This window comes from Rhinichthys klamathensis, unplaced genomic scaffold (assembly GCF_029890125.1).
Source record: "Rhinichthys klamathensis goyatoka isolate OS25496 unplaced genomic scaffold, OSU_Roscu_1.1 h1tg000394l_1, whole genome shotgun sequence".
NCBI classification, from domain to species: domain Eukaryota; kingdom Metazoa; phylum Chordata; class Actinopteri; order Cypriniformes; family Leuciscidae; genus Rhinichthys; species Rhinichthys klamathensis.
Window position 1 is genome coordinate 350,561 of NW_026606896.1, and position 23,776 is coordinate 374,336.

General features: G+C 41.2%; 2 protein-coding genes and 1 long non-coding RNA gene across 3 annotated transcripts; all 3 read left to right on the forward strand.

Moving 5' to 3' along the window:
- The first annotated feature begins 15,173 nt into the window (after window positions 1-15,173).
- On the forward strand, window positions 15,174-15,438 carry LOC130070108 (uncharacterized). Its single transcript, XR_008803840.1, has 2 exons — window positions 15,174-15,249; window positions 15,328-15,438. It is a non-coding gene; the product is annotated as an uncharacterized LOC130070108 (long non-coding RNA).
- A 1,602-nt stretch (window positions 15,439-17,040) lies between these two features.
- Window positions 17,041-19,406, forward strand: LOC130070104 (zona pellucida sperm-binding protein 4-like). Its single transcript, XM_056234389.1, has 8 exons — window positions 17,041-17,906; window positions 17,986-18,173; window positions 18,247-18,344; window positions 18,416-18,573; window positions 18,650-18,842; window positions 18,912-19,059; window positions 19,145-19,217; window positions 19,296-19,406. Exons 1-8 carry the CDS (start codon window positions 17,093-17,095, stop codon window positions 19,370-19,372), a joined length of 1,749 nt encoding a protein of 582 aa, XP_056090364.1. The 5' UTR covers window positions 17,041-17,092; the 3' UTR covers window positions 19,373-19,406.
- A 1,626-nt stretch (window positions 19,407-21,032) lies between these two features.
- Window positions 21,033-23,611, forward strand: LOC130070105 (zona pellucida sperm-binding protein 4-like). Its single transcript, XM_056234390.1, has 8 exons — window positions 21,033-22,111; window positions 22,191-22,378; window positions 22,452-22,549; window positions 22,621-22,778; window positions 22,855-23,047; window positions 23,117-23,264; window positions 23,350-23,422; window positions 23,501-23,611. The coding sequence occupies exons 1-8, from the start codon at window positions 21,061-21,063 to the stop codon at window positions 23,575-23,577; spliced, it is 1,986 nt and encodes a 661-aa protein (XP_056090365.1). The 5' UTR covers window positions 21,033-21,060; the 3' UTR covers window positions 23,578-23,611.
- The last annotated feature ends 165 nt before the right edge of the window (window positions 23,612-23,776 follow it).

The following is a 23,776-nucleotide window of genomic DNA, read 5'->3' on the forward strand; positions in this document are numbered from 1 at the left end:
CCAAAAACTGATTTTATTGAAATGGATGCTGCGTCCCAATTCGCATACTATCCGTCCTAAATAGTGTTCGAAAATAGAATTAGTACGTCCCAAATCGTAGTATGTTGAAATGAGTGTCCCAAAGAGACCCGGATGGTCTACTATATCCGGTCAGAATCCGAAGTGCAGATCGATGCGCACTCTAACGGCTGATATTGCCCACAACCCATTGCGCGTTGGACGAGGATTCGGCTAGAACTACAAACACGAATGAAAAGTGTTCAAAAACTACAGACATGGAGGACGCGCGAGTCCGGCGGTTATGTAGAGAGGTTTAGATAAAGGGGTTTGAGACAGTGATTAATTATCAGTATCTAACCTGACGAAAATGTATTTATTCAATGTTGTCCACATTATATTGCATCTGCAGCAGCATTGTGAACTTTTGCAAAGATACGTTTAGCCATTAACTTTTAAATGCATTATTATATTCAAATTCCAAACACATGAGGAGAGTCTCCGCATGAAAGACCCACAACTGGCAGATGAACGTGCGACAACAATTCTCTCCGAAATGGTAAGAAGTTATATTAGATTGAATGGAGGATTTGAACTGTGACGAGATGATTGACAGGGCAGTTTACGGTGATAGGATGCACGCGACAGATCTGTCCGTTAAAGATGACGAAGTAGTATGTCCCAAAGCTTGCCTACTCTTTTGCTACACACTCAAAAGTATGAACTTTTTCTTCACAAAAAGAGTACATACTTTTAGGGTGTAGTATAAGTAGGCGAATTGGGACGCGGCACAAGTCTGTAAAACGACAGCATCTGAGAAGTTATTGGTATTCGGTGCATTTCACTGTGGATTATTTGGTAAATCAGTCGTAGTTTCGGCGCATGCTTTGCTAACAGACTTTTACGATATGTATCTGCCAGCAACGCCACAAACATGTAAGTAATCACGTTTATTCTAATGCCTGATCTGTGATCAGTGATTTCTGATGTGTAATTATCAGAGCCGGTCCGAGCCTTTTGGGGGCCAGGGCCGGCGCTCCGCACACGCACATCACGCGCTGCGCGTAGGGCACCAAGTGCTTGGGGGGGGGCACCAAAAAATCTGGGTCGTGAAAAATCATCACAATAGGCTACTAGTATAAATAACAAATAAAATATGTCTAAAGCATGTTAATATACAAAAGCAATACAAAAGTAATATAGACCTTGACCAAATTAGTCGAGAAAAAAGGTGAATCTCCTTTTTCGTCTCCCTCTGGTGCCCCCCCCTTCCCCACCTCCCAGTGGTCTGTTCGATTATGCCTCAATCAATGTCAAATTTGGCAGACACCGATCTCAGACATGGCCTCGGAAAGGCACCAAGAGTCGGGGGCGAAAAAAGAATAGACAGCGGGATGATACTCGCGCGTCGGTTTGCAGGTAAGACAATGGTTTAAATAAAAATGTTAGTTTTGTAGCGCGGGCGCCCTTGCGTCGTGTATGCACGTCCAGGGGGGCGTCGCTAGTGGTGCAAATGAAATGATCCGGGGCTTTTTTAGCCCTGCATGTTGAATCTTTTATTTTAACGGGGGTCCGGAAAATTTTGAAACTTGGGCTGTTTAAGATGCAGTTAGTTTGTTTGAGAAGAAAAGGAAGACCGCTTAGATACGTTTTTTCGTTGTTGTTTTATGCGGATAATGCGTTCATTTTCAAGAGGTTCATAGGCCAAGGCCCAAGGGCGACATCTGTTGGTGAAACTGCAATTAGAAAAAAAAAAAAAAAAAAAAACATTCTCAGTGTTTGTATATTTTCATATTCACAGAGTTGTTAAATTATTAGGGCTGGGAAAAGATTAATCGCATCCAAAATAAAAGTTTGTGTCTACATGATATATGTGTGTGTACTGTGTATAATTATTTTGTATATATAAATACACACACATATGCACGTATATATTTAAGAAATATTTGCATGTATATACTGTATATATAATTTATATTATATATAAATTTAAATATTTTATATATAAATAACAAATATTTCTTAAATACATACATGCAAATGTGTATTTATATATATACAAAATAATTATACACAGTACACACACATATATCATTCATGTAGACACAAACTGTTATTTTGGATGCGATTAATCGCGATGAATCTTTTCCCAGCCCTACAAATTATGTACAGAATTATTATATTGTGCTTCATCAGACTAAGAAATTCTGAATGGTTGTTATTCCTTGGGTGGGTGGGTGGGGGGGTGAGGGGCACCACCAAGCATTTGTGCTTAGGGCACCCAAATGGCTAGCGCCGGCCCTGTTGGGGGCCCTAAGCAGAATTTGATTTGGGGGCCGCCTCCCACTACGCAAAGTCCCCTGTGCTTGACGATTATTGACACAAATGTCACGCAATAATGATACATTATGAATGAATACAGTAAGGTTATGTATTAATACAAAATAAATAGGCCTACTTTTTTTTCCAACAATATGTTTATTTGTCTTTTTTTTTTTTTTTAATGACATACAACAAAACCCCCTCTCAGACACAAAAAACAATGTTACCATATATAAAATGTTATATCCGTAATGTCTTTTGACACAAGTTAACAGAGACCAACCATCTCCCAAAGAGCAGGTCGCGGACTGTAAAAATTATTCATGAGCGTCGTCCTCCTCTTGATCTTCTGTTAAGTCTGTGCCTTCTGCAAAAAGCATGAAAGGTCTCCAAATACTATCAAACAAGTCCTTTTTTCCTTTTAGCAAGTAAGTGATGCGTTCCAATGGAAGTGTAGCCAACATCTGCTTAACCCATTGTCCAATACTTGGTCCTCTTATGTTTTTCCAGTGCAGTGCAATCAACATTTTAGCTTGCAATAAACATATATCAATGAACGTCTTCTCGCCTTTTGTATATCCTGCGTGCTTGGGATATAAGCCTAAAATTATAAAAGAAGGTTCCAGAGGAAGGTCTTTAGAAATTATATCCTTCACAGATTGCTTTATTGCTCCCCAAAATGTCCTTATTTCTCTGCATTCCCAAATACAATGAAACAATGTTCCCTTTTCTTCTTCACACTTTGTACATATGTCTGGGATATTTGGATTGTATTGGTTTAATTTGGCAGGAGTAACATAAACACGCATTAGCCACTTGTATTGTAATAATCTCAACCTAGAATTTACAGTTTGCTTATGTGCTTTACTACAAGCCAATTCCCACTCGTCTAGTGATACATTTTTTTGTAGATCTTTCTTCCAGGCTTCTAATTTTAAGGTTGAGTTATCTGGGGAGTGTGATAACAGTAGTTTATAAAGTTGTGAAATTGCTCCCCTATTAAAGCTATTTTCACTTATCATTTCTTCTAACTTAGATTTGGGTGGTTTCAATAAATTGCTTTGTTTTGTTCCTATATAACTTCTAAGTTGGAGATACTTGAAAAAATATTTCTTTTGAATGTTGAATTTATGTCTAAGCATGTCGAATGACATCATGTTGTCTGAGTCTGTTGGATATAGATCTTGAATTTTCTCCATTAACCATTTAAGGCCCATTGCTTAAACACTGTATCGGCTCTCCCCGGGGAGAACTTCTGATTTCCCCAAATTGGGGTTAGCCGTGATAAAATAACTAGTTCTTTAATATATCTTTTAACATTATACCACACCTTAACCATGTTTTTAACTATTGGATTTTTAGTTTTCTTCATCAAATTAGCTTCTGTATCAGAAAAAAGGTACAAAGGCAACGGAGGGCTCGAAATGTTACTTTCCATTTCTGTCCATTGGGGGGCGTCTTTTTTGCTAAAATAGTACCCTATAGATCTAAGCTGAGCTGCCCAGTAGTACCATACAACATTTGGGCACATCAAGCCTCCTTCATGGTAGGGCAAATGGAGTAACGACAGTCTTATTCTAGCACGTTTGTTTGACCATATAAAATCAAGGAGCAATTTCTTAAATGTTTTAAACCAGTCAGCAGGGGGAGGCAAGGGAATATTCTGAAAAACATACAACAGTTTTGGAAGTATATTCATTTTGTAAATATTAATTCGACCAATAAGAGACATGGGAAGAAGAGTCCATCTGTTGACACAATCTCTAATTTCGATTGTGATTCATAATTATGCTGAACAATTAAATCTAAATTTGGAAGGATATGTATTCCTAAGTAAGTAAATTTAGAAACTGATTTGAATTGTGAAACAACTATAGGTGGATTTTCTCTCTCTCTTTTATCTAGCAACAAGATAGAAGATTTTAATCTGTTAATTACATATCCTGAAATATGACCAAACTCCTCAATTAGTTTTAACAAAGCAGGAATAGATGAATTTAGTTGTGAAAGGAATACAATTATATCATCTGCATATAACGACAGTCTGTGTTCTACCTGACCAATTGTAATTCCGGTTATGTGTAAGTGTGACCGTACTGCTAAAGCCAAGGGCTCAATTGCTAAAGTGAAGAGTAACGGAGATAATGGACACCCCTGCCGACATCCCCGTTTAACTAAAATTGGTTTAGATACGTTTTTATTTGTTAAAATCTCTGCAGTTGGATGTAAATATAATAACTGTATCCATTTTCGAATTTTTGGACCAAATCCAAAGCATCTCAACACGTCAAAAAGATAGGCCCACTCTACTCTGTCAAATGCGTTTTCGGCATCCAGGGAGAGAAGGGCCGTATCCTTAGTGTCGACTAATGCTTGAATGACATTGAGAACCCTCCTAACATTGTGCAGACCTTGCCGTCCCAAAACAAAGCCGTTTTGATCCCTGTGGATGACCAATGGAAGGGTTTCCTGTAAACGAGTTGCTAGTAATTTGCTGATTATTTTAAGATCTGAGTTAAGCAGGCTTATTGGCCTCATATTCTCACATTTATCCCTAGATTTTCCAGGCTTAGGTAATAAGATAATTAATGCATTGACCATTGAGTTAGGGAGGTCCCCATCTATAAAAGCTTCCTGTAACATTTCCAATATTGGCTTTACCAACTTTCCCTTAAACTTTTTGTAAAAGTCGATTGGAAACCCATCAGGTCCAGCTTTTTTACCTGTACTCATATTATCAATTATTTTGACTATTTCATCTTCACTAATGTCCCGGTCTAATTGTTGGCTAAGGTCTTCTGCAATAGTTGGTATGTTTAACTTGTCTAAGAATATTTTTTGTGTGTTTAGATCTGTATGGCCCTGAGAATCATAAAGTTTTTCATAATAATTTCTAAATTCTTTATTTATCTCTAATGGATCCACAATTGTTTCTCCTTTTGTATTTATTATTGTAGTTATATTTTTTTGTGCTTCCAATTGTTTAATTTGCCATGCTAAAATCTTACCGGGCTTTTCCCCCTGTTCATAAAAAGACTGATTTAACCTTAGTATGTTGGAGGCTGCCCTATCCGCTGTAGCTTTATTATACTGTGCTTTTAACAGCAACAGCTCTTTTTCTGCTTGTGAATTCTTATCTCTAAACAACTGCTTCTCCAAATTCTTTATTTTTTCTTCTAATTGTTGTCTTTTCTTGCGCAGTTCTTTAGATTATGAAGAAGTATAAGAAATTATATAACCCCTTATACAGGCCTTAAAGGAGCTGTATGTAAGAAATGTATTTCAATTAATCATAAAATGGCCCTGATGTGTCTCTAGACATTAAGAAATCATGTTCATTTCAAATACTTATATCACTGACAACAGTAGTACGGCCACGATATTGTCATTTAAAAAGTGAAGTTGCAGCCCTCAACTGATGTTGATGTTGTCATGTTGTGTTTTGGCCTGAAGCCCCACCCTCCACCTATCTACCAATCACGAAGTCAGTAGTGTTTCGGCATCCGGGTTGCCAGCTCTGCTCTAGTTGAAAGCTCCTTGTAGCAGCCTATGTTCCTGCTGGATCCTGCAGCCGATCTGGCAACCTCGAGTCAGGGAGGAGGGGGAGGGGATACACCGCTCTACAGTAATTTGAAAGTGATTGCAGTACCAGTTTTGGCCACAATCTTACATACAGCTCCTTTAAAGGCATCCCATTTGACACGAGCAGTGGTTTGTGTTGTGTTTATACTAAAATATTCATCAATCTTATTCCCAACATATCCTACAAAAGATTCATCCTTGAGCCATTTTTGATGCAAGCACCATCTAGGAGGGTCTATCAATAAATCTTTATGAGTATATTTTATGTTACATGAAGCATGGTCTGATATTGTAATACTATCATAGGAACATTCTCCCATATTAGGCAACAAGTCTGCCGAAATCAGAAAATAATCTAAGCGAGAATATGTATTAAATGTTTTAGAGTGACAAGAGTAAGTAATATCGATTGGATTATAATGTCGCCAAATATCTACCAATTGTAACTCCTTCATAAAGTTCTGGATGATTTCTCTGCTTTTATGATGAGTCAGGTCAATTCCAGTGGATCGGTCTAAAATTGGATTTAAAACGCAGTTCCAATCTCCACCGATAATATTTTTTCCTGAGAGAGAAGAAATGGTTAGAAATAAATTTGTAAAGAATCGATAATCATCTATATTAGATCCATATACATTCACTAGGTTGAAATTTTCATGTAAAATAGATCCTTGAATAATCAAGTATCTTCCAAATTTATCTTTTATAACATTTGTGACATGAAATGGTACCGATTTATGAATTAGTGTAACTACACCTCGAGCTCTAGATGTAAATGAGGATGCATACAGCGATCCCTGCCACCTCCTGCTTATTCTGATATTTTCCTCCTCAAGAGTGTGGGTCTCCTGCAGGAAAACTATTTTAGAGCCTAGATCTTTTATTTTATTCATAACCTGCTTGATCTTTTTAGGTCTACTTAGGCCCCTGCAATTCCAGGAAGTATATTTAATTTCAAATTTTTGTGTCATTTAAGCAAACATACAGAAGCATTATTTTTACACAATATAAATGTGTCTGAGAGTTAACACCCACTAGAACCCTGCTACAAGAACTAAAAGCTGCGAACAACACAAACATCACAAATACAAACCCCCCCTTCCCAGCTAACTGGGTAAACCCCTGAAATACACTACTTCCGACCGCTAACACCGTCAGATTCCTGAGATCTGAACTGTTGTCAGAATAGAAACATCTCAACGTTCACCTGCAACAATATTCAAAAAATGTATCCTTTTTTCAACAAAGCTAGCATTTACAACTTCAAAAATGCCTAATCAAAAATACCTACAATATGTGGTTGTTACGACATTGGCAATACCTATAGACATAAGTCATTCTGTTTCTTCTGTATCCATTTGGATCTTCTGGACAAAGATCTTGGCCTCCGCTGGGGAAGTGAACTTGTGGACTTTCTCCTTGTATGTCAGTACCAACGTAGATGGAGAAAGTATTCCATGCCGCACCCCTAGCTTACGCAGCTGGTCACGAACAACATCGAACTGCTTCCGCTGCCTGTGCACCTCCGTAGCGATATCAACAAACACCTTCACACGTTGGCTCTTGTAGAGGATATCCTTCTTTGTTTTGGCGGCTCTTAGTACGGATTCTTTCTGCTTGTAGTTAAGAAATCTCATGATTACCGTTCTCGGCGAGGCATCGGTGTCTCTCTTTGGTCCGACGCGGTGAGCCCTTTCCAGGACTAAAGGTTGACGCATTGGGTTTAACTCCAGCGCGTCTGGTAGCCAGCTCTCCAAGAACCCGCACATGTCGGAGCCCTCACAATTTTCAGGGAGACCCACCAGCCTAAGATTGTTCACCCGCGATCTTGTTTCCATATCGACCATTTTTTCCTCAAGATGTTTATTTCTTTTCTGTAAACTCTCGACCACCGCTTTCAAGTCGACCTGCTCGTCTTCCACGTTAGACAGACGCACCTCTGCCTCAGTCATCCGCTCTGTACATTCAGACACATCCTTTCTTGTTTCTTCTATAGCTTTCAGTACGCCATCAAATCTTCCCGCGAACTCTGTTTTCAAATTGCGTATCTCTCCCAGTATCTCATCTTTAGCCATATTAAGCTGATGGTCGTTGCCGGGTGGAATCGTTGCGTTATTGTTCACATTACCTTCGTTAGTTTCTTTACTAGCTGCGTTAGCATCAGTCGTACCGCTAGTTTCCTTGCTAGCTGGCTGCTCTATGCCATGCGACCCAAAGCCTGTTAATTTGGATTGGGTTGTTGATTTAGGCTTATCTCTACTCCCTCTTCCAGTGCCAGGCATTTCTGCGTCAATTTCACAGTTTCAGAGAGTTTTTGACTCAACTAAAAGGATTAGTCAGGATTGTAGTAGAGAGCAGGCTCGAACGTGACCTTCTAGCTCGCGGCCATAACCGGAAGTCAAATAGGCCTACTTAATAAAAAATAGATGCCTACTTAAATAAAAAAGTTTTAACTTTTACTTTACTCTTTTAAACTCTTTGAAACTTCTTAAAACAAACTGTCTCAAAACATATAAAATACATTATTTGCTAAAATAATAATGACAAAACTGAGAAATCAGAAACATAATAAGAGCAAGGGTTCAACAATGACAATTATTGTTGAAAACTGTAAAAATATTATTATTTCTCAACTTTCTCAATACAGTGTAACTGTCCACTGGGTTGTGTTGCGAAAGACACGCAAGCTCGCTTACCTCTGCCGTCGTGCGCGTGCGCGGTTAGGAGCGCGCCGTTAGGAGCTCAACACATCTGTCTCGCATGCACGCTCGCTATAGATTACAGGATATTTTAACTAATTTGCGGTAAAACTAGTCGATCACGAATGGCTCAACTGGTAGATCTATAGATAAACTCATCTTTCAGGCATTTGACCGACCGGGTTGACACTTCAGCGTGAGAAATCGGGGGTGTGGCGTGAGAGCGTGAGAATTGGCTCAATTGCGTGAGTCTCACGGTGAATGCGTGAGAGTTGGCAGCCCTGCACCACAGCAAATGGTATAGGCCTAATACAAAACCAATTTTATGCAGCATGTTATTAGCATGTAAGTTAAACAACTGTAGAAAATTAATACAAGTACGATTTAGGCTAATGTTAATATAAGACTTTTAGTGCAGATTATCCATATTACAGAAATCGGAAAATTAAAGGTGACCTATAATTCAAAATTGAATTTACCTTGGTATAGTCAAATAACAAGAGTTCAGTGCATGGACATGACATAGAGTAAATCTCAAACTGGACTGTTTTCGCGTTCTCATTTAATTCGCGTTTATGAAAAACACCCCTGAAAAACGGTCGGTTCTCCACACAATACCGACTGTGACGCAATAGTCGGGATCATTAATATGTACGCCTCCAAATATTTGCATAATGCCAGCCCTCAATGCCAGGCAGAACTGCGCAGCCGAAGCATGGCAGTTGCTCAGTGTGGATGTACACATGAACACAAAAGTATTTTTTAGTTCCTTCATCTGAGCCTCTGAAGAAACAATGGGTTAATTTTATTTTCTCTGGAAATTTCCAAACATTTCACCGAGTGTTTCCTCAACTTGGGCCAATACAGAGCTGGCCTCGGATCGAGCTACCAAGCAACACTTTCTAATGAGTAATTGTTCAAGTTCAGACAGGTAATCTTTCTCTCAAAATCGTTCAATACTGTTTATGCATCGTAAGTCAAGCCAGTGACTAAAATATCAGCTTCACATCGTTTCTTTTAGTAGGATGAAAATAATCGTATTTAAATTGTGAACAAATTATATACAGAAAGCGATCAAAGAACAATCTTTCCACAGCGCGAGTTTATCTGGACACTTGCCAAACTCGTTATGAAATCAATGACGCACGTTACTGCACAGCGAAGCTCTTACTGTATTTACATCATCGTGTTTGCATTGGTGAAAGCAGAGAGAGTGCAGAAACTGCTTTGCAATGATAAGATCTTCATTCTCGCGAACACACTGTCATCTGCTCAATGCTCATCACGGCAACATTTTATGTGATGGGAATAGATCTGTAGCGACACTGACGGGTATCCGGCCAAAGGTTCGGAATTAGCAAATCCTGGTCAGTGGATTAAAATTACTGGAAGCTAATTTAATCAACCACAATCAACTCTACCCTTCTTTTTGGCTGTGACACAAAGAAGTTTTGTTCGGACTTGATTGAGTCACTGACTACAATTCGCACACACGGCAGTTCTCTCTAATGATTAAGTCAAAGAAGACTTTGTTTACCACCAAAAGACATTTGACCAAGAGCCCCGCTTTGGCGAGATCACGCGGAGAGCGCCCCGAGGGTTTCCTACGAAGATGACAAGACGAGCATTGTCAATTTAAATCCGCACACACAGGATTCCCCCGGAGAAAACGCTGACTGAACAATCACATCCACGCATACCCGCACACAAACGACCTTCCTGTATGCATGCATATCTAATTAGTTTTGTCTTATTCTATAGATGTAATTTTAACTGTTCTGTAACTTCGAACCTTAAGTTTATTTCTAAAGAAAGATTCTATAACTCTCCCTCTTGCTAGGTCATAAAACTTTATGACTCCCAAAAGGAATTCCAAGGGAAAATCACAGCTCCCACTTGAATTCTGATGAAGAAAGAGGAATAGACTCTGCAATCTTATATTGTCTATAAGTATAACCACTTAAGAAATGCATAAACATGAATTTGATATTTCCTAGGTCATGGTAGCAGGTATTATGGCTTTATAGTCGTGTGAAGAAACTTTAAAATGCTTGTAATTCTGCTTATGAATGTAACTCTATGTTCTTCTACTTTTACCTGCCATGTCTGGTAGCTGTTTGACCGTCTTGTTTTGACTGAACCAGTCATACATAGGATATTACTGTAAAATCTATTGTCCGGTTTGTACAATCTTTCTGGGTAGGAATGACAAAATGTTATACCATCATAAATGATCCTGACAAGACAAAGAGGAATCTTCCGCGGGCACTTTTCTCCTAGCTGATTGGTGCCTTCATGCCAGAAGGGGCGTGAACCTAAGTGTCCTTAAAGAGACGCGCCGAGCTTCCCTTGTCCCTTCTGAAACGCTTCTGAAACTCTTCCTGAAACTCTCTTCCTGAACGCTCTCTTCGATGCTTCATCATGTGACTCCTCGTGCGTCTGGACATCGCCTTAGTGTGATGATCCATCGTTTCTCTTTTTGTTTTCTTCAAGTTTATTTTATCTTTTTCGAAGTCTCCTCTGTTCATGTCTTCTCGCGAAGAAAATGAACACAGCCAGACTGGCAAGCTTCACCTACAAGGACATTCAAACACGCCGCGCTCGCTGGACGAACCCGAACTCGTGACACGAGGACAGAGAGAGACACACACGCATTCTTCACATCAACCACAAAAGAGCTTTACCTGTGCAAGTAACCGTTTACCATTCTTTCGAGGTTTAAGATCTGTGATTCTTGTTGTCTCAAAAGGTTCTGTCTGTGATGAATTTTGCCAAACCAGAAGATCTCTCATCTTCTTACTCTCTCTCTCTCTCTCTCTCTCTCTCTCCCTTCCACTCTTTCTCTCTCGCAACCTCTCTCTCTCTCACTCCTGTTTGTTATTCGTCTGTCTCGTTAGTGTTACTGTTTAACTGTACATACATGCATCCTGTGTTCAAATGTAGAATTCTGTATCCGTAGTTTCAATTATTAAAACCATATTCTTGATTGATCCTGAAGTGCTCATTTACAAGTCAATGAAATGAATATCTCATAGCTACAAAGCTTTACAAGTTGTTACTATATCAGTAACGTAAATTTTATAAACACGAGAAAATTAATGTTCACGGCCGGAACATTGAGATTTCTTGGAGTTTATAAAAAGGGATAACTTTGTTGAGAAGTTGGTAAGTTAATCTTACGGCTGTTTGCTGGACAAACCGATTGTTTGATAACTAATTAATTCCCTTAAAGTGATCTCATATAATCGATCTGTAATGAGACCATTGATATATGAATGAGGAATTATAATTCGTTATGATTTACCATTCATACATGCAATCGATCTGTTTTCAATTTCGATAATTTAACTGTAATATGCAAATATATTAATCATATTTCATGATTAATTATTAAAATTCCCTATAAATAATTTGAGCTAATTAAGGCACATCTTGATGTGGCTACAGATCTAAATACTTTAAAAACATCTCACGATTCGTTAATCTCGATAGCTGTTATAGTAAAAACGTATAATAGCAGTAGTAAAAGTATTCGGGAGAGAGTTTCACATGTAATGCGTAGCTATTTCATATGCAAGCATGTCAGCCAATCACAGCAGTGGCCGCGGTTACACTGAATCCCACAGCCAATCACAGCAGTGGCCGCGGTTACACTGAATCCCACAGCCAATCACAGCAGTGGCCGCGGTTACACTGAATCCCACAGCCAAGCACAGCAGTGGCCGCGGTTACACTGAATCCCACAGCCAATCACAGCAGTGGCCGCGGTTACACTGAATCCCACAGAGACACGCCCCTTCAAACAGAGTGTTCAAATCAGAGGCTAAAAGCAGGCTAGGAAAAATGCCATTTATTTCTAAATTATGATTATTTTTTATCTAAAAAACATACTAACATTATAAGGGTAACCCAGGAAACATTATAAAATAATAAAAAAAAACATTCTAGGGCACCTTTAAGCCTACAGGCTTACGTACCTTTATCTTCTTGCTTCTTCTCTTCTTCCGCGCTTTTTTTTGTCGTTTTTCTTGGCCAGAAAGATATTTTCGTTTCTTGTCAGACATCGTCGATTCGTCGGAGTCGCTAACTGACTGACCGAGTGACAACGAGTGACATCATACGGGCAGTCGGGATCAAGACGCGCGCGCGCCTTCGCGGGGAGCTCCCGGTTGATTTGCCATAATACAGAACTAAATAAATAACAACTCTGTGCTTATCATGATGCCTGATAAAGAGCGCTGTAGGTCCATTTCTTTTTATTTATTTATTTTATGTTACTTTTGTTGTGCGATTTTTCCCCCCACTATCTAGCAGTGACTCTAGGGGGCCCTCTGCTGGCCACGGGGCCCTTTGCAATTGCAACGGTCGCTTAGTGGCTCGGCCGGCTCTGGTAATTATTCAAGTTCAGACAGATAATCTTTCAATACTGTTTATGCATCAGCAAATCAAGCTAGTGACTAAACGACCAACTTCACATCGTGTCTCTTAGTAGGACGAAAATAATCTTATTTAAACTGTGATTAAAATATATACAGAAAGCGATCAAAGAACGATCCGTTATCAATCGCCCAAGCTGTCAATCAAACAGAGAGAGTTATCTGGACACTTGCCAAAACTCGTTATGAAATCAATGACGCTGTTACACCGCACAACGAAGCTCTTACTGTATTTACATCGTGTTTGCATTGTTATTTGGTGAAAGCATTCTTGAAAGTGAAGAAATTGCGTTGCAATGATGCACAGCCAATCACAGCAGTGGGCGCTTACACTGAAGTCTCACAGCCAATCACAGCAGTGGGAGTTTACACTGAAGTCTCACAGCCAATCACAGCAGTGGGCGCTTACACTGAAGTCTCACAGCCAATCACAGCAGTGGGCGCTTACACTGAAGTCTCACAGCCAATCACAGCAGTGGGCGTTTACACTGAAGTCTCACAGCCAATCACAGCAGTGGGCGTTTACACTGAAGTCTCACAGCCAATCACAGCAGTGGGCGTTTACACTGAAGTCTCACAGCCAATCACAGCAGTGGGCGTTTACACTGAAGTCTCACAGCCAATCACAGCAGTGGGCGTTTACACTGAAGTCTCACAGCCAATCACAGCAGTGGGCGTTTACACTGAAGTCTCACAGCCAATCACAGCAGTGGGCGTTTACACTGAAGTCTCACAGCCAATCACAGCAGTGGGCGCTTACACTGAAGTCTCACAGCCAATCACAGCAGTGGGCGCTTACACTGAAGTCTCACAGCCAATCACAAGAGTGGGCGTTTACACTGAAGTCTCACAGCCAATCACAGCAGTGGGCATTTACACTGAAGTCTCACAGCCAATCACAGTAGTGGGCGCTTACACTGAAGTCTCACAGCCAATCACAGGAGTGGGCGTTTACACTGAAGTCTCACACAGACACGCCCCTTAAAACAGCGTTCAAATCAGAAGCTAAAATCAGGCTAGGAAAAATGCCTCTTCTTTCTAAATTATGACAATTCTTGATGTAAAAATCATACTAACATTTTTAGTGCACCCCAGGAAACATAAAATAATCCAGTTCATGACCCCTTTAAAACTCATCTTTGATCACCAAAATGACATATTTAAATGTTTTTTCCTTTGAAAAAAAATGGCATCATGCCTTAAAATAGCTTGAATGAAACTTTACACCCTTGCCTCATTTAGTATGCGTGGTTCTATGAATATGCAAATGAGCCCCGCCTCCACTCACTGGTTGATCCACTGGTTGACGATCACACGTTGATCTGATTGGTTACAAGGTCGTTTGTGACGTCAGAAACACCAGGGCTGCGTTCAGCGCCGACAAAACGTTGCAGAACGTTTTTTAAACAGAAACGGTGACGCGTTGAACGCACTGTTGTGATGACGCAAGAGTTGCAACTACGGCAGCTGAGAAGGCTTTTTGTGTTCTTTGTGAAGAATTTTCGGAGCCTGATGAAGTCGGTATAAATCTGTGTTTAATACTGCAAAATATGCCCGATGTTACAGTTACTGCACTTGCCGCCCAGAACACAAGAGAACATCCCAATCGAGTGAAGGGATTGCTGAAACTGAAACGGAAGCACATCTTACCTAATAAAGACTAAAACACATCTATTTAGCCTCACACACTGACTTTATTTGTTGTTCATACTGTTTTATTAATACCCTGTATTTTCTTTCTCATTTTTAGGAAAAGCACTTTACATGCATTGTTTATTTCTATACCAAATGTCATACACTTGCAATGAAGCTAAAAATAAAAACAACTACATCATTATGTTCATATCCTATATTTTTACAATAATACTTACGACAAACATGTCTTCTAATATCCTCAGTTGTTGCATTTCGAACACATTTGTAAATTACTTCCATTGTGCGAGTTCACTTTAATACCGTGTGCTTTATACACATGTTGCTGCAGGGATTATCGATAATTAATATCGTCTTTAGAGTACAAAAAGACCAAAGGGCATCATCTTAGCAGTGTGACTAGCGGTTTCAGAAGCCAGTTCAACAGCAAGCAGGTCAACAGTTTTTACAGGTAATTCTATGGCTTAACCCTTTCCCCCTCTGTTAGATCTTCATCCACTGTAGTACAGCGGTGTGCCATCCCTCCTCTGGCTCCTGTGAGCAAAGCTGCACTAGGAAAAGTGAGTGCTTGCTGTAAGTTGACTTCAGGAACTGAGAACTTATTTAAATGCCCCTCATGCTTCTACCACTTTTTACAGGAAGAGACACGCACGTCAAGACCATCTCTAGTGGGCAAACTGTGGTGTCTAGTGGAGAAGTTAACCTGGTCAAGTGAATTTTAGTGTTTTAATAAACTTCATGAAACTCAACATGTTTCTCTTTGGTATTCATTTCTGACTGGAGTTGGATGTTTCATGACTGTTCTCAGTTTGACTTCTAGGGCTGCACTACTAAACCTTTTTCTTTCGTCCATTGAGATTCTTGACTTGAACTAAACAAGCCAGGTTTCTGCCTAAGCCATTTAACTTTACTATTTGCCAAGTTCTAGTTGTTCACTTGGGCCCCTGTTCATGTTTCACATATCAAATGAAGGTTTTAGCTACTGTCTGTTTGAGGCTTTACATACGACTTTATGGCTGGACTAGCATAACTGCATATATTGATGCCCAAACCCCCTCTAAGGTCACTTGTTGGCTTTTTGTAATGCTTTTTTTACAGTCACGCAAGTATAGACTCATATCTTGGGATAAAGGATGAGTGCAGGTTGATGGTGGTTTTATTCCAGGCTAGTCCCAGTAATGTTTATTGAAAAGTAGACTGCTTTCATTTAAGCATTAATCCCTTAACTGTTGTATCCCAACTAGGTCGCTGTCCAAGGCCTTGTTTACACCTGGTACTTAGAAGCATTTTTGTACATCAGGTCACAAGTGGACTGTGGTGTAAAAAGGGGCTAATTTTTTTTTTGAGCTTGTCTATTTTTGGCCACTTCCAGAGGTAGTCAAACACATTCGACCAGATTGCTTTCATAGAGTAGATGCTCATGTGTTTGAACAGCCACAAAACATGGTGTACCCTACCGCCTACTGACCTAGTACGTAAACATCTTGAGAAGTGCGCTAGCAGGTGTGATTTAAACTTTCTCTGCTTAGCCGATTTTTCCGTAGTTGCTCGACCATTTCTGTAGGTGGCCATCAGGATGTATGATTACATGCTTTAAATCATCAATTTGAGCAGCTCTTGAGGTTCTTATCCAGAATGTGAGATGAAATTCTTGCTGGTATAGCTTTGTTTACAGACTTTGATGAGGCCTGCACTTATTTCTTTGCGCTGTCCATTTAGTTGTCGTCAGCGGGAAAACCTCTCTACGATTGCGTATGTTGGTTGGTTATTTCCACAACTTGAACATGACGGCTGCACAAATAGATTTTTAAATGCCAGGCACAGTTTTTATTATATTTCTTACTGTGGTATTGTAATTTTAGGGAAGGAAAAAAGAATAATAATACAGACATAACTGAAATGCGGGACACTATTTATGTCTTGCGGGACAAAACTCACAATTTCGGGACTGTCCCGCTGCAGAATGCGGGAGAGGTGGTCATCCTATGTTGTCGTCCGCCCACGAAAATATCAACGGAAAAACGTTTCTGTTTTTAGTACATCGTTGTTATTGAATCATACCCTGAATATACAGGCCTGTTGCCATAAAACAATCCAGAATAGCTAAAACATCTAATATAATATTCAGCTACTGAAGGATAAAATAAGGCTGAATTCAAATGGCAGAAATAGTTCTAGCATACTATTGTGAAATCAGCTCAATGTGGTTTTATGTATGTTCAAAAGGGTGGAAAAACAAGAAAAATGGAATCACCTAGTTGCATAAAATCCCACTCTGGAGTGCAAGTCTGGAGAATCATGACTATTAATGAAGAGGGAGGGATTATCATTAATTACCCAAAGTCTGTAGAGTACAAAAAGACCAAAGGGCAGCATCTCAGCAGTGTGACTAGCTGTTGAACAATGGCAGGAAGTTGGTGTGCTGTTCAGTCTCTGGCACTTTGTGTTTGGTTCTGTGCTTTCTGTCATGCTGTTCCGAAGTGGAGTGATCTGCCCCAGAATCCTCAAGCTCTGATGTTCCGGCAAACTGACCAGCGGTTTCAGAAGCCAGTTCAACAGCAAGCTAGTCAATGGTTTCCTCAGCAGGTTCAAAAGCCAGTTCAACAGCAAGCTAGTCAACGGTTTCCTCAGCAGGTTCAACAGCAAGCTAGTCAATGGTTTCCTCAGCAGGTTCAAAAGCCAGTTCAACAGCAAGCTAGTCAATGGTTTCCTCAGCAGGTTCAAAAGCCAGTTCAACAGCAAGCTAGTCAACAGTTTCCTCAGTCAGTTCAACAGCAAGCAGGTCAACAGTTTCCTCAGTCAGTTCAACAAGCTAGTCAACAGTTTTCTCAGTCAGTTCAACAACATGCTAGTCAACAGTTTCCTCAGCAGGTTCAAAAGCCGGTTCAACAGCAAGCTAGTCAACAGTTTCCTCAGTCAGTTCAACAGCAAGCAGGTCAACAGTTTCCTCAGTCAGTTCAACAAGCTAGTCAACAGTTTTCTCAGTCAGTTCAACAACATACTAGTCAACAGTTTCCTCAGTCAGTTCAACAAGCAGGTCAACAGTTTCCTCAGCAGTTTCAGCCTAAGCAGCCAGTGGCAAAGGCAGAACCACTTGACAAATGTACTGTAGCTGATTATGAGCAGATCCAATGTGGACCACCTGGTATCAGTGGTGCTGAGTGTGCTGCTATCAACTGCTGCTTTAATGGACAGCAGTGTTACTATGGGAAGGCAGGTAAGAGTGTAGAGTCAATGTAGAGGCATTCATGTTAAACTGATCCTCAGCAATAACCTGCTCTTGTAACTCGTTCCAGTGACTGTCCAGTGTATAAGAGATGGTCAGTTTGTGGTAGTGGTGGCGAGAGATGTTACGCTGCCTCGATTGAGCCTGGATTCAGTCCGTCTCCTGGGTGGAAATGATCCAGCTTGCAGTCCTGTGGGATCCACACCTTTCTTTGCTATATACCAGTTCCCCGTCACTGGATGTGGCACAAGCATGATGGCGAGTAGCTGCTTGTGGTTTTGTTCTGCATGGCTTAGAATGGATTGGATGCCAACAATGTTACTATTTGCAGGAGGACAGTGGATATGTGGTGTATGAAAACAGAATGACCTCCTCATATGAAGTGGGTGTCGGACCACTTGGTTCCATCACAAGGGACAGCCATTTTGAGTAAGTGATGTATGCTTTATCATAAATGTGAATCATTGACAAATGCTACAAGCTCACTGTTTGTTGTCCAGGCTTCTCTTCCAGTGTAGGTACTCTGGTACCTCTGTGGAAGCTCTGGTTGTGGAGGTCAACACCGTTCCTCCACCTCCACCAGTAGCTGCTCCTGGACCCCTCAGGGTGGAGCTTAGACTGGCAAATGGTCAATGTGTCACCAAAGGCTGTGCAGAAGGTAAGTGTTTGTCCCAAGTATGCCTAAAGCCTTTCTAAAACTCCAGTTTCTAGTTAAACCCTGCATTCTTCCTCAGGGGACGAGGCGTACACGTCCTACTACAGTGATGCTGATTATCCAGTTACAAAAGTCCTGCGGGAGCCTGTGTATGTTGAGGTGCACATTTTGGAGAGGACCGACCCCAACATTGTCCTGATGCTGGGACATTGCTGGGCGACATCAACCCCCAGTCCACTCAGTCTACCCCAATGGGATCTTCTGGTTGATGGGTGAGTAAGGCCCGTCTTTATCCATCTAGTGTGCTGTAAGGCATTTCTGACTGCCTCTTTGCCTTTCAGATGCCCTTACCAGGATGATCGTTACCTGACCACATTGGTTCCAGTGACTGGGTCATCTGGTCTTCAGTTCCCGAGCCACTACAAGCGCTTTGTTGTGAAGATGTTCACATTTGTAGATCCAGCATCACTGGCTCCTCTGCAGGAAACCGTATGCTCTGCAGCCTTACCTCAACCCTTAATATTAGTGCTTTTTACAGGTAATTCTATGGCTTAACCCTTTCCCCCTCTGTTAGATCTTCATCCACTGTAGTACAGCGGTGTGCCATCCCTCCTCTGGCTCCTGTGAGCAAAGCTGCACTAGGAAAAGTGAGTGCTTGCTGTAAGTTGACTTCAGGAACTGAGAACTTATTTAAATGCCCCTCATGCTTCTACCACTTTTTACAGGAAGAGACACGCACGTCAAGACCATCTCTAGTGGGCAAACTGTGGTGTCTAGTGGAGAAGTTAACCTGGTCAAGTGAATTTTAGTGTTTTAATAAACTTCATGAAACTCAACATGTTTCTCTTTGGTATTCATTTCTGACTGGAGTTGGATGTTTCATGACTGTTCTCAGTTTGACTTCTAGGGCTGCACTACTAAGCCTTTTTCTTTCGTCCATTGAGATTCTTGACTTGAACTAAACAAGCCAGGTTTCTGCCTAAGCCATTTAACTTTACTATTTGCCAAGTTCTAGTTGTTCACTTGGGCCCCTGTTCATGTTTCACATATCAAATGAAGGTTTTAGCTACTGTCTGTTTGAGGCTTTACATACGACTTTATGGCTGGACTAGCATAACTGCATATATTGATGCCCAAACCCCCTCTAAGGTCACTTGTTGGCTTTTTGTAATGCTTTTTTTACAGTCACGCAAGTATAGACTCATATCTTGGGATAAAGGATGAGTGCAGGTTGATGGTGGTTTTATTCCAGGCTAGTCCCAGTAATGTTTATTGAAAAGTAGACTGCTTTCATTTAAGCATTAATCCCTTAACTGTTGTATCCCAACTAGGTAGCTGTCCAAGGCCTTGTTTACACCTGGTACTTAGAAGCATTTTTGTACATCAGGTCACAAGTGGACTGTGGTGTAAAAAGGGGCTAATTTTTTTTTTGAGCTTGTCTATTTTTGGCCACTTCCAGAGGTAGTCAAACACATTCGACCAGATTGCTTTCATAGAGTAGATGCTCATGTGTTTGAACAGCCACAAAACATGGTGTACCCTACCGCCTACTGACCTAGTACGTAAACATCTTGAGAAGTGCGCTAGCAGGTGTGATTTAAACTTTCTCTGCTTAGCCGATTTTTCCGTAGTTGCTCGACCATTTCTGTAGGTGGCCATCAGGATGTATGATTACATGCTTTAAATCATCAATTTGAGCAGCTCTTGAGGTTCTTATCCAGAATGTGAGATGAAATTCTTGCTGGTATAGCTGTGTTTACAGACTTTGATGAGGCCTGCACTTATTTCTTTGCACTGTCCATTTAGTTGTCGTCAGCGGGAAAACCTCTCTACGATTGCGTATGTTGGTTGGTTATTTCCACAACTTGAACATGATGGCTGCACAAATAGATTTTTAAATGCCAGGCACAGTTTTTATTATATTTCTTACTGTGGTATTGTAATTTTAGGGAAGGAAAAAAGAATAATAATACAGACATAACTGAAATGCGGGACACTATTTATGTCTTGCGGGACAAAACTCACAATTTCGGGACTGTCCCGCTGCAGAATGCGGGAGAGGTGGTCATCCTATGTTGTCGTCCGCCCACGAAAATATCAACGGAAAAACGTTTCTGTTTTTAGTACATCGTTGTTATTGAATCATACCCTGAATATACAGGCCTGTTGCCATAAAACAATCCAGAATAGCTAAAACATCTAATATAATATTCAGCTACTGAAGGATAAAATAAGGCTGAATTCAAATGGCAGAAATAGTTCTAGCATACTATTGTGAAATCAGCTCAATGTGGTTTTATGTATGTTCAAAAGGGTGGAAAAACAAGAAAAATGGAATCACCTAGTTGCATAAAATCCCACTCTGGAGTGCAAGTCTGGAGAATCATGACTTTTAATGAAGAGGGAGGGATTATCATTAATTACCCAAAGTCTGTAGAGTACAAAAAGACCAAAGGGCAGCATCTCAGCAGTGTGACTAGCTGTTGAACAATGGCAGGAAGTTGGTGTGCTGTTCAGTCTCTGGCACTTTGTGTTTGGTTCTGTGCTTTCTGTCATGCTGTTCCGAAGTGGAGTGATCTGCCCCAGAATCCTCAAGCTCTGATGTTCCGGCAAACTGACCAGCGGTTTCAGAAGCCAGTTCAACAGCAAGCTAGTCAATGGTTTCCTCAGCAGGTTCAAAAGCCAGTTCAACAGCAAGCTAGTCAACGGTTTCCTCAGCAGGTTCAACAGCAAGCTAGTCAATGGTTTCCTCAGCAGGTTCAAAAGCCAGTTCAACAGCAAGCTAGTCAATGGTTTCCTCAGCAGGTTCAAAAGCCGGTTCAACAGCAAGCTATTCAACAGTTTCCTCAGTCAGTTCAACAAGCTAGTCAACAGTTTCCTCAGCAGGTTCAAAAGCCAGTTCAACAGCAAGCTAGTCAATGGTTTCCTCAGCAGGTTCAAAAGCCAGTTCAACAGCAAGCTAGTCAACGGTTTCCTCAGCAGGTTCAACAGCAAGCTAGTCAATGGTTTCCTCAGCAGGTTCAAAAGCCACTTCAACAGCAAGCTAGTCAACAGTTTCCTCAGCAGGTTCAACAGCAAGCTAGTCAATGGTTTCCTCAGCAGGTTCAAAAGCCAGTTCAACAGCAAGCTAGTCAACAGTTTCCTCAGTCAGTTCAACAGCAAGCAGGTCAACAGTTTCCTCAGTCAGTTCAACAAGCTAGTCAACAGTTTCCTCAGCAGGTTCAAAAGCCGGTTCAACAGCAAGCAGGTCAACAGTTTCCTCAGTCAGTTCAACAAGCTAGTCAACAGTTTCCTCAGCAGGTTCAAAAGCCGGTTCAACAGCAAGCTAGTCAACAGTTTCCTCAGTCAGTTCAACAAGCAGGTCAACAGTTTCCTCAGCAGTTTCAGCCTAAGCAGCCAGTGGCAAAGGCAGAACCACTTGACAAATGTACTGTAGCTGATTATGAGCAGATCCAATGTGGACCACCTGGTATCAGTGGTGCTGAGTGTGCTGCTATCAACTGCTGCTTTAATGGACAGCAGTGTTACTATGGGAAGGCAGGTAAGAGTGTAGAGTCAATGTAGAGGCATTCATGTTAAACTGATCCTCAGCAATAACCTGCTCTTGTAACTCGTTCCAGTGACTGTCCAGTGTATAAGAGATGGTCAGTTTGTGGTAGTGGTGGCGAGAGATGTTACGCTGCCTCGATTGAGCCTGGATTCAGTCCGTCTCCTGGGTGGAAATGATCCAGCTTGCAGTCCTGTGGGATCCACACCTTTCTTTGCTATATACCAGTTCCCCGTCACTGCATGTGGCACAAGCATGATGGCGAGTAGCTGCTTGTGGTTTTGTTCTGCATGGCTTAGAATGGATTGGATGCCAACAATGTTACTATTTGCAGGAGGACAGTGGATATGTGGTGTATGAAAACAGAATGACCTCCTCATATGAAGTGGGTGTCGGACCACTTGGTTCCATCACAAGGGACAGCCATTTTGAGTAAGTGATGTATGCTTTATCATAAATGTGAATCATTGACAAATGCTACAAGCTCACTGTTTGTTGTCCAGGCTTCTCTTCCAGTGTAGGTACTCTGGTACCTCTGTGGAAGCTCTGGTTGTGGAGGTCAACACCGTTCCTCCACCTCCACCAGTAGCTGCTCCTGGACCCCTCAGGGTGGAGCTTAGACTGGCAAATGGTCAATGTGTCACCAAAGGCTGTGCAGAAGGTAAGTGTTTGTCCCAAGTATGCCTAAAGCCTTTCTAAAACTCCAGTTTCTAGTTAAACCCTGCATTCTTCCTCAGGGGACGAGGCGTACACGTCCTACTACAGTGATGCTGATTATCCAGTTACAAAAGTCCTGCGGGAGCCTGTGTATGTTGAGGTGCACATTTTGGAGAGGACCGACCCCAACATTGTCCTGATGCTGGGACATTGCTGGGCGACATCAACCCCCAGTCCACTCAGTCTACCCCAATGGGATCTTCTGGTTGATGGGTGAGTAAGGCCCGTCTTTATCCATCTAGTGTGCTGTAAGGCATTTCTGACTGCCTCTTTGCCTTTCAGATGCCCTTACCAGGATGATCGTTACCTGACCACATTGGTTCCAGTGACTGGGTCATCTGGTCTTCAGTTCCCGAGCCACTACAAGCGCTTTGTTGTGAAGATGTTCACATTTGTAGATCCAGCATCACTGGCTCCTCTGCAGGAAACCGTATGCTCTGCAGCCTTACCTCAACCCTTAATATTAGTGCTTTTTACAGGTAATTCTATGGCTTAACCCTTTCCCCCTCTGTTAGATCTTCATCCACTGTAGTACAGCGGTGTGCCATCCCTCCTCTGGCTCCTGTGAGCAAAGCTGCACTAGGAAAAGTGAGTGCTTGCTGTAAGTTGACTTCAGGAACTGAGAACTTATTTAAATGCCCCTCATGCTTCTACCACTTTTTACAGGAAGAGACACGCACGTCAAGACCATCTCTAGTGGGCAAACTGTGGTGTCTAGTGGAGAAGTTAACCTGGTCAAGTGAATTTTAGTGTTTTAATAAACTTCATGAAACTCAACATGTTTCTCTTTGGTATTCATTTCTGACTGGAGTTGGATGTTTCATGACTGTTCTCAGTTTGACTTCTAGGGCTGCACTACTAAACCTTTTTCTTTCGTCCATTGAGATTCTTGACTTGAACTAAACAAGCCAGGTTTCTGCCTAAGCCATTTAACTTTACTAT

What these genes read in the sequence shown, in the direction of transcription:
- LOC130070104 (XM_056234389.1), top strand. Translation starts at nt 17,093, where the DNA reads ATGGCAGGAAGTTGGTGTGCTGTTCAGTCTCTGGCACTTTGTGTTTGG. An exon ending in TGGGATCTTCTGGTTGATGG is followed by an intron (nt 18,843 to 18,911) that starts GTGAGTAAGGCC and finishes TTTGCCTTTCAG; the next exon opens with ATGCCCTTACCAGGATGATC. An exon ending in GCAAAGCTGCACTAGGAAAA is followed by an intron (nt 19,218 to 19,295) that starts GTGAGTGCTTGC and finishes CACTTTTTACAG; the next exon opens with GAAGAGACACGCACGTCAAG.
- LOC130070105 (XM_056234390.1), top strand. Translation starts at nt 21,061, where the DNA reads ATGGCAGGAAGTTGGTGTGCTGTTCAGTCTCTGGCACTTTGTGTTTGG. An exon ending in CATGTGGCACAAGCATGATG is followed by an intron (nt 22,379 to 22,451) that starts GCGAGTAGCTGC and finishes TACTATTTGCAG; the next exon opens with GAGGACAGTGGATATGTGGT. An exon ending in TGGCTCCTCTGCAGGAAACC is followed by an intron (nt 23,265 to 23,349) that starts GTATGCTCTGCA and finishes CCCCTCTGTTAG; the next exon opens with ATCTTCATCCACTGTAGTAC.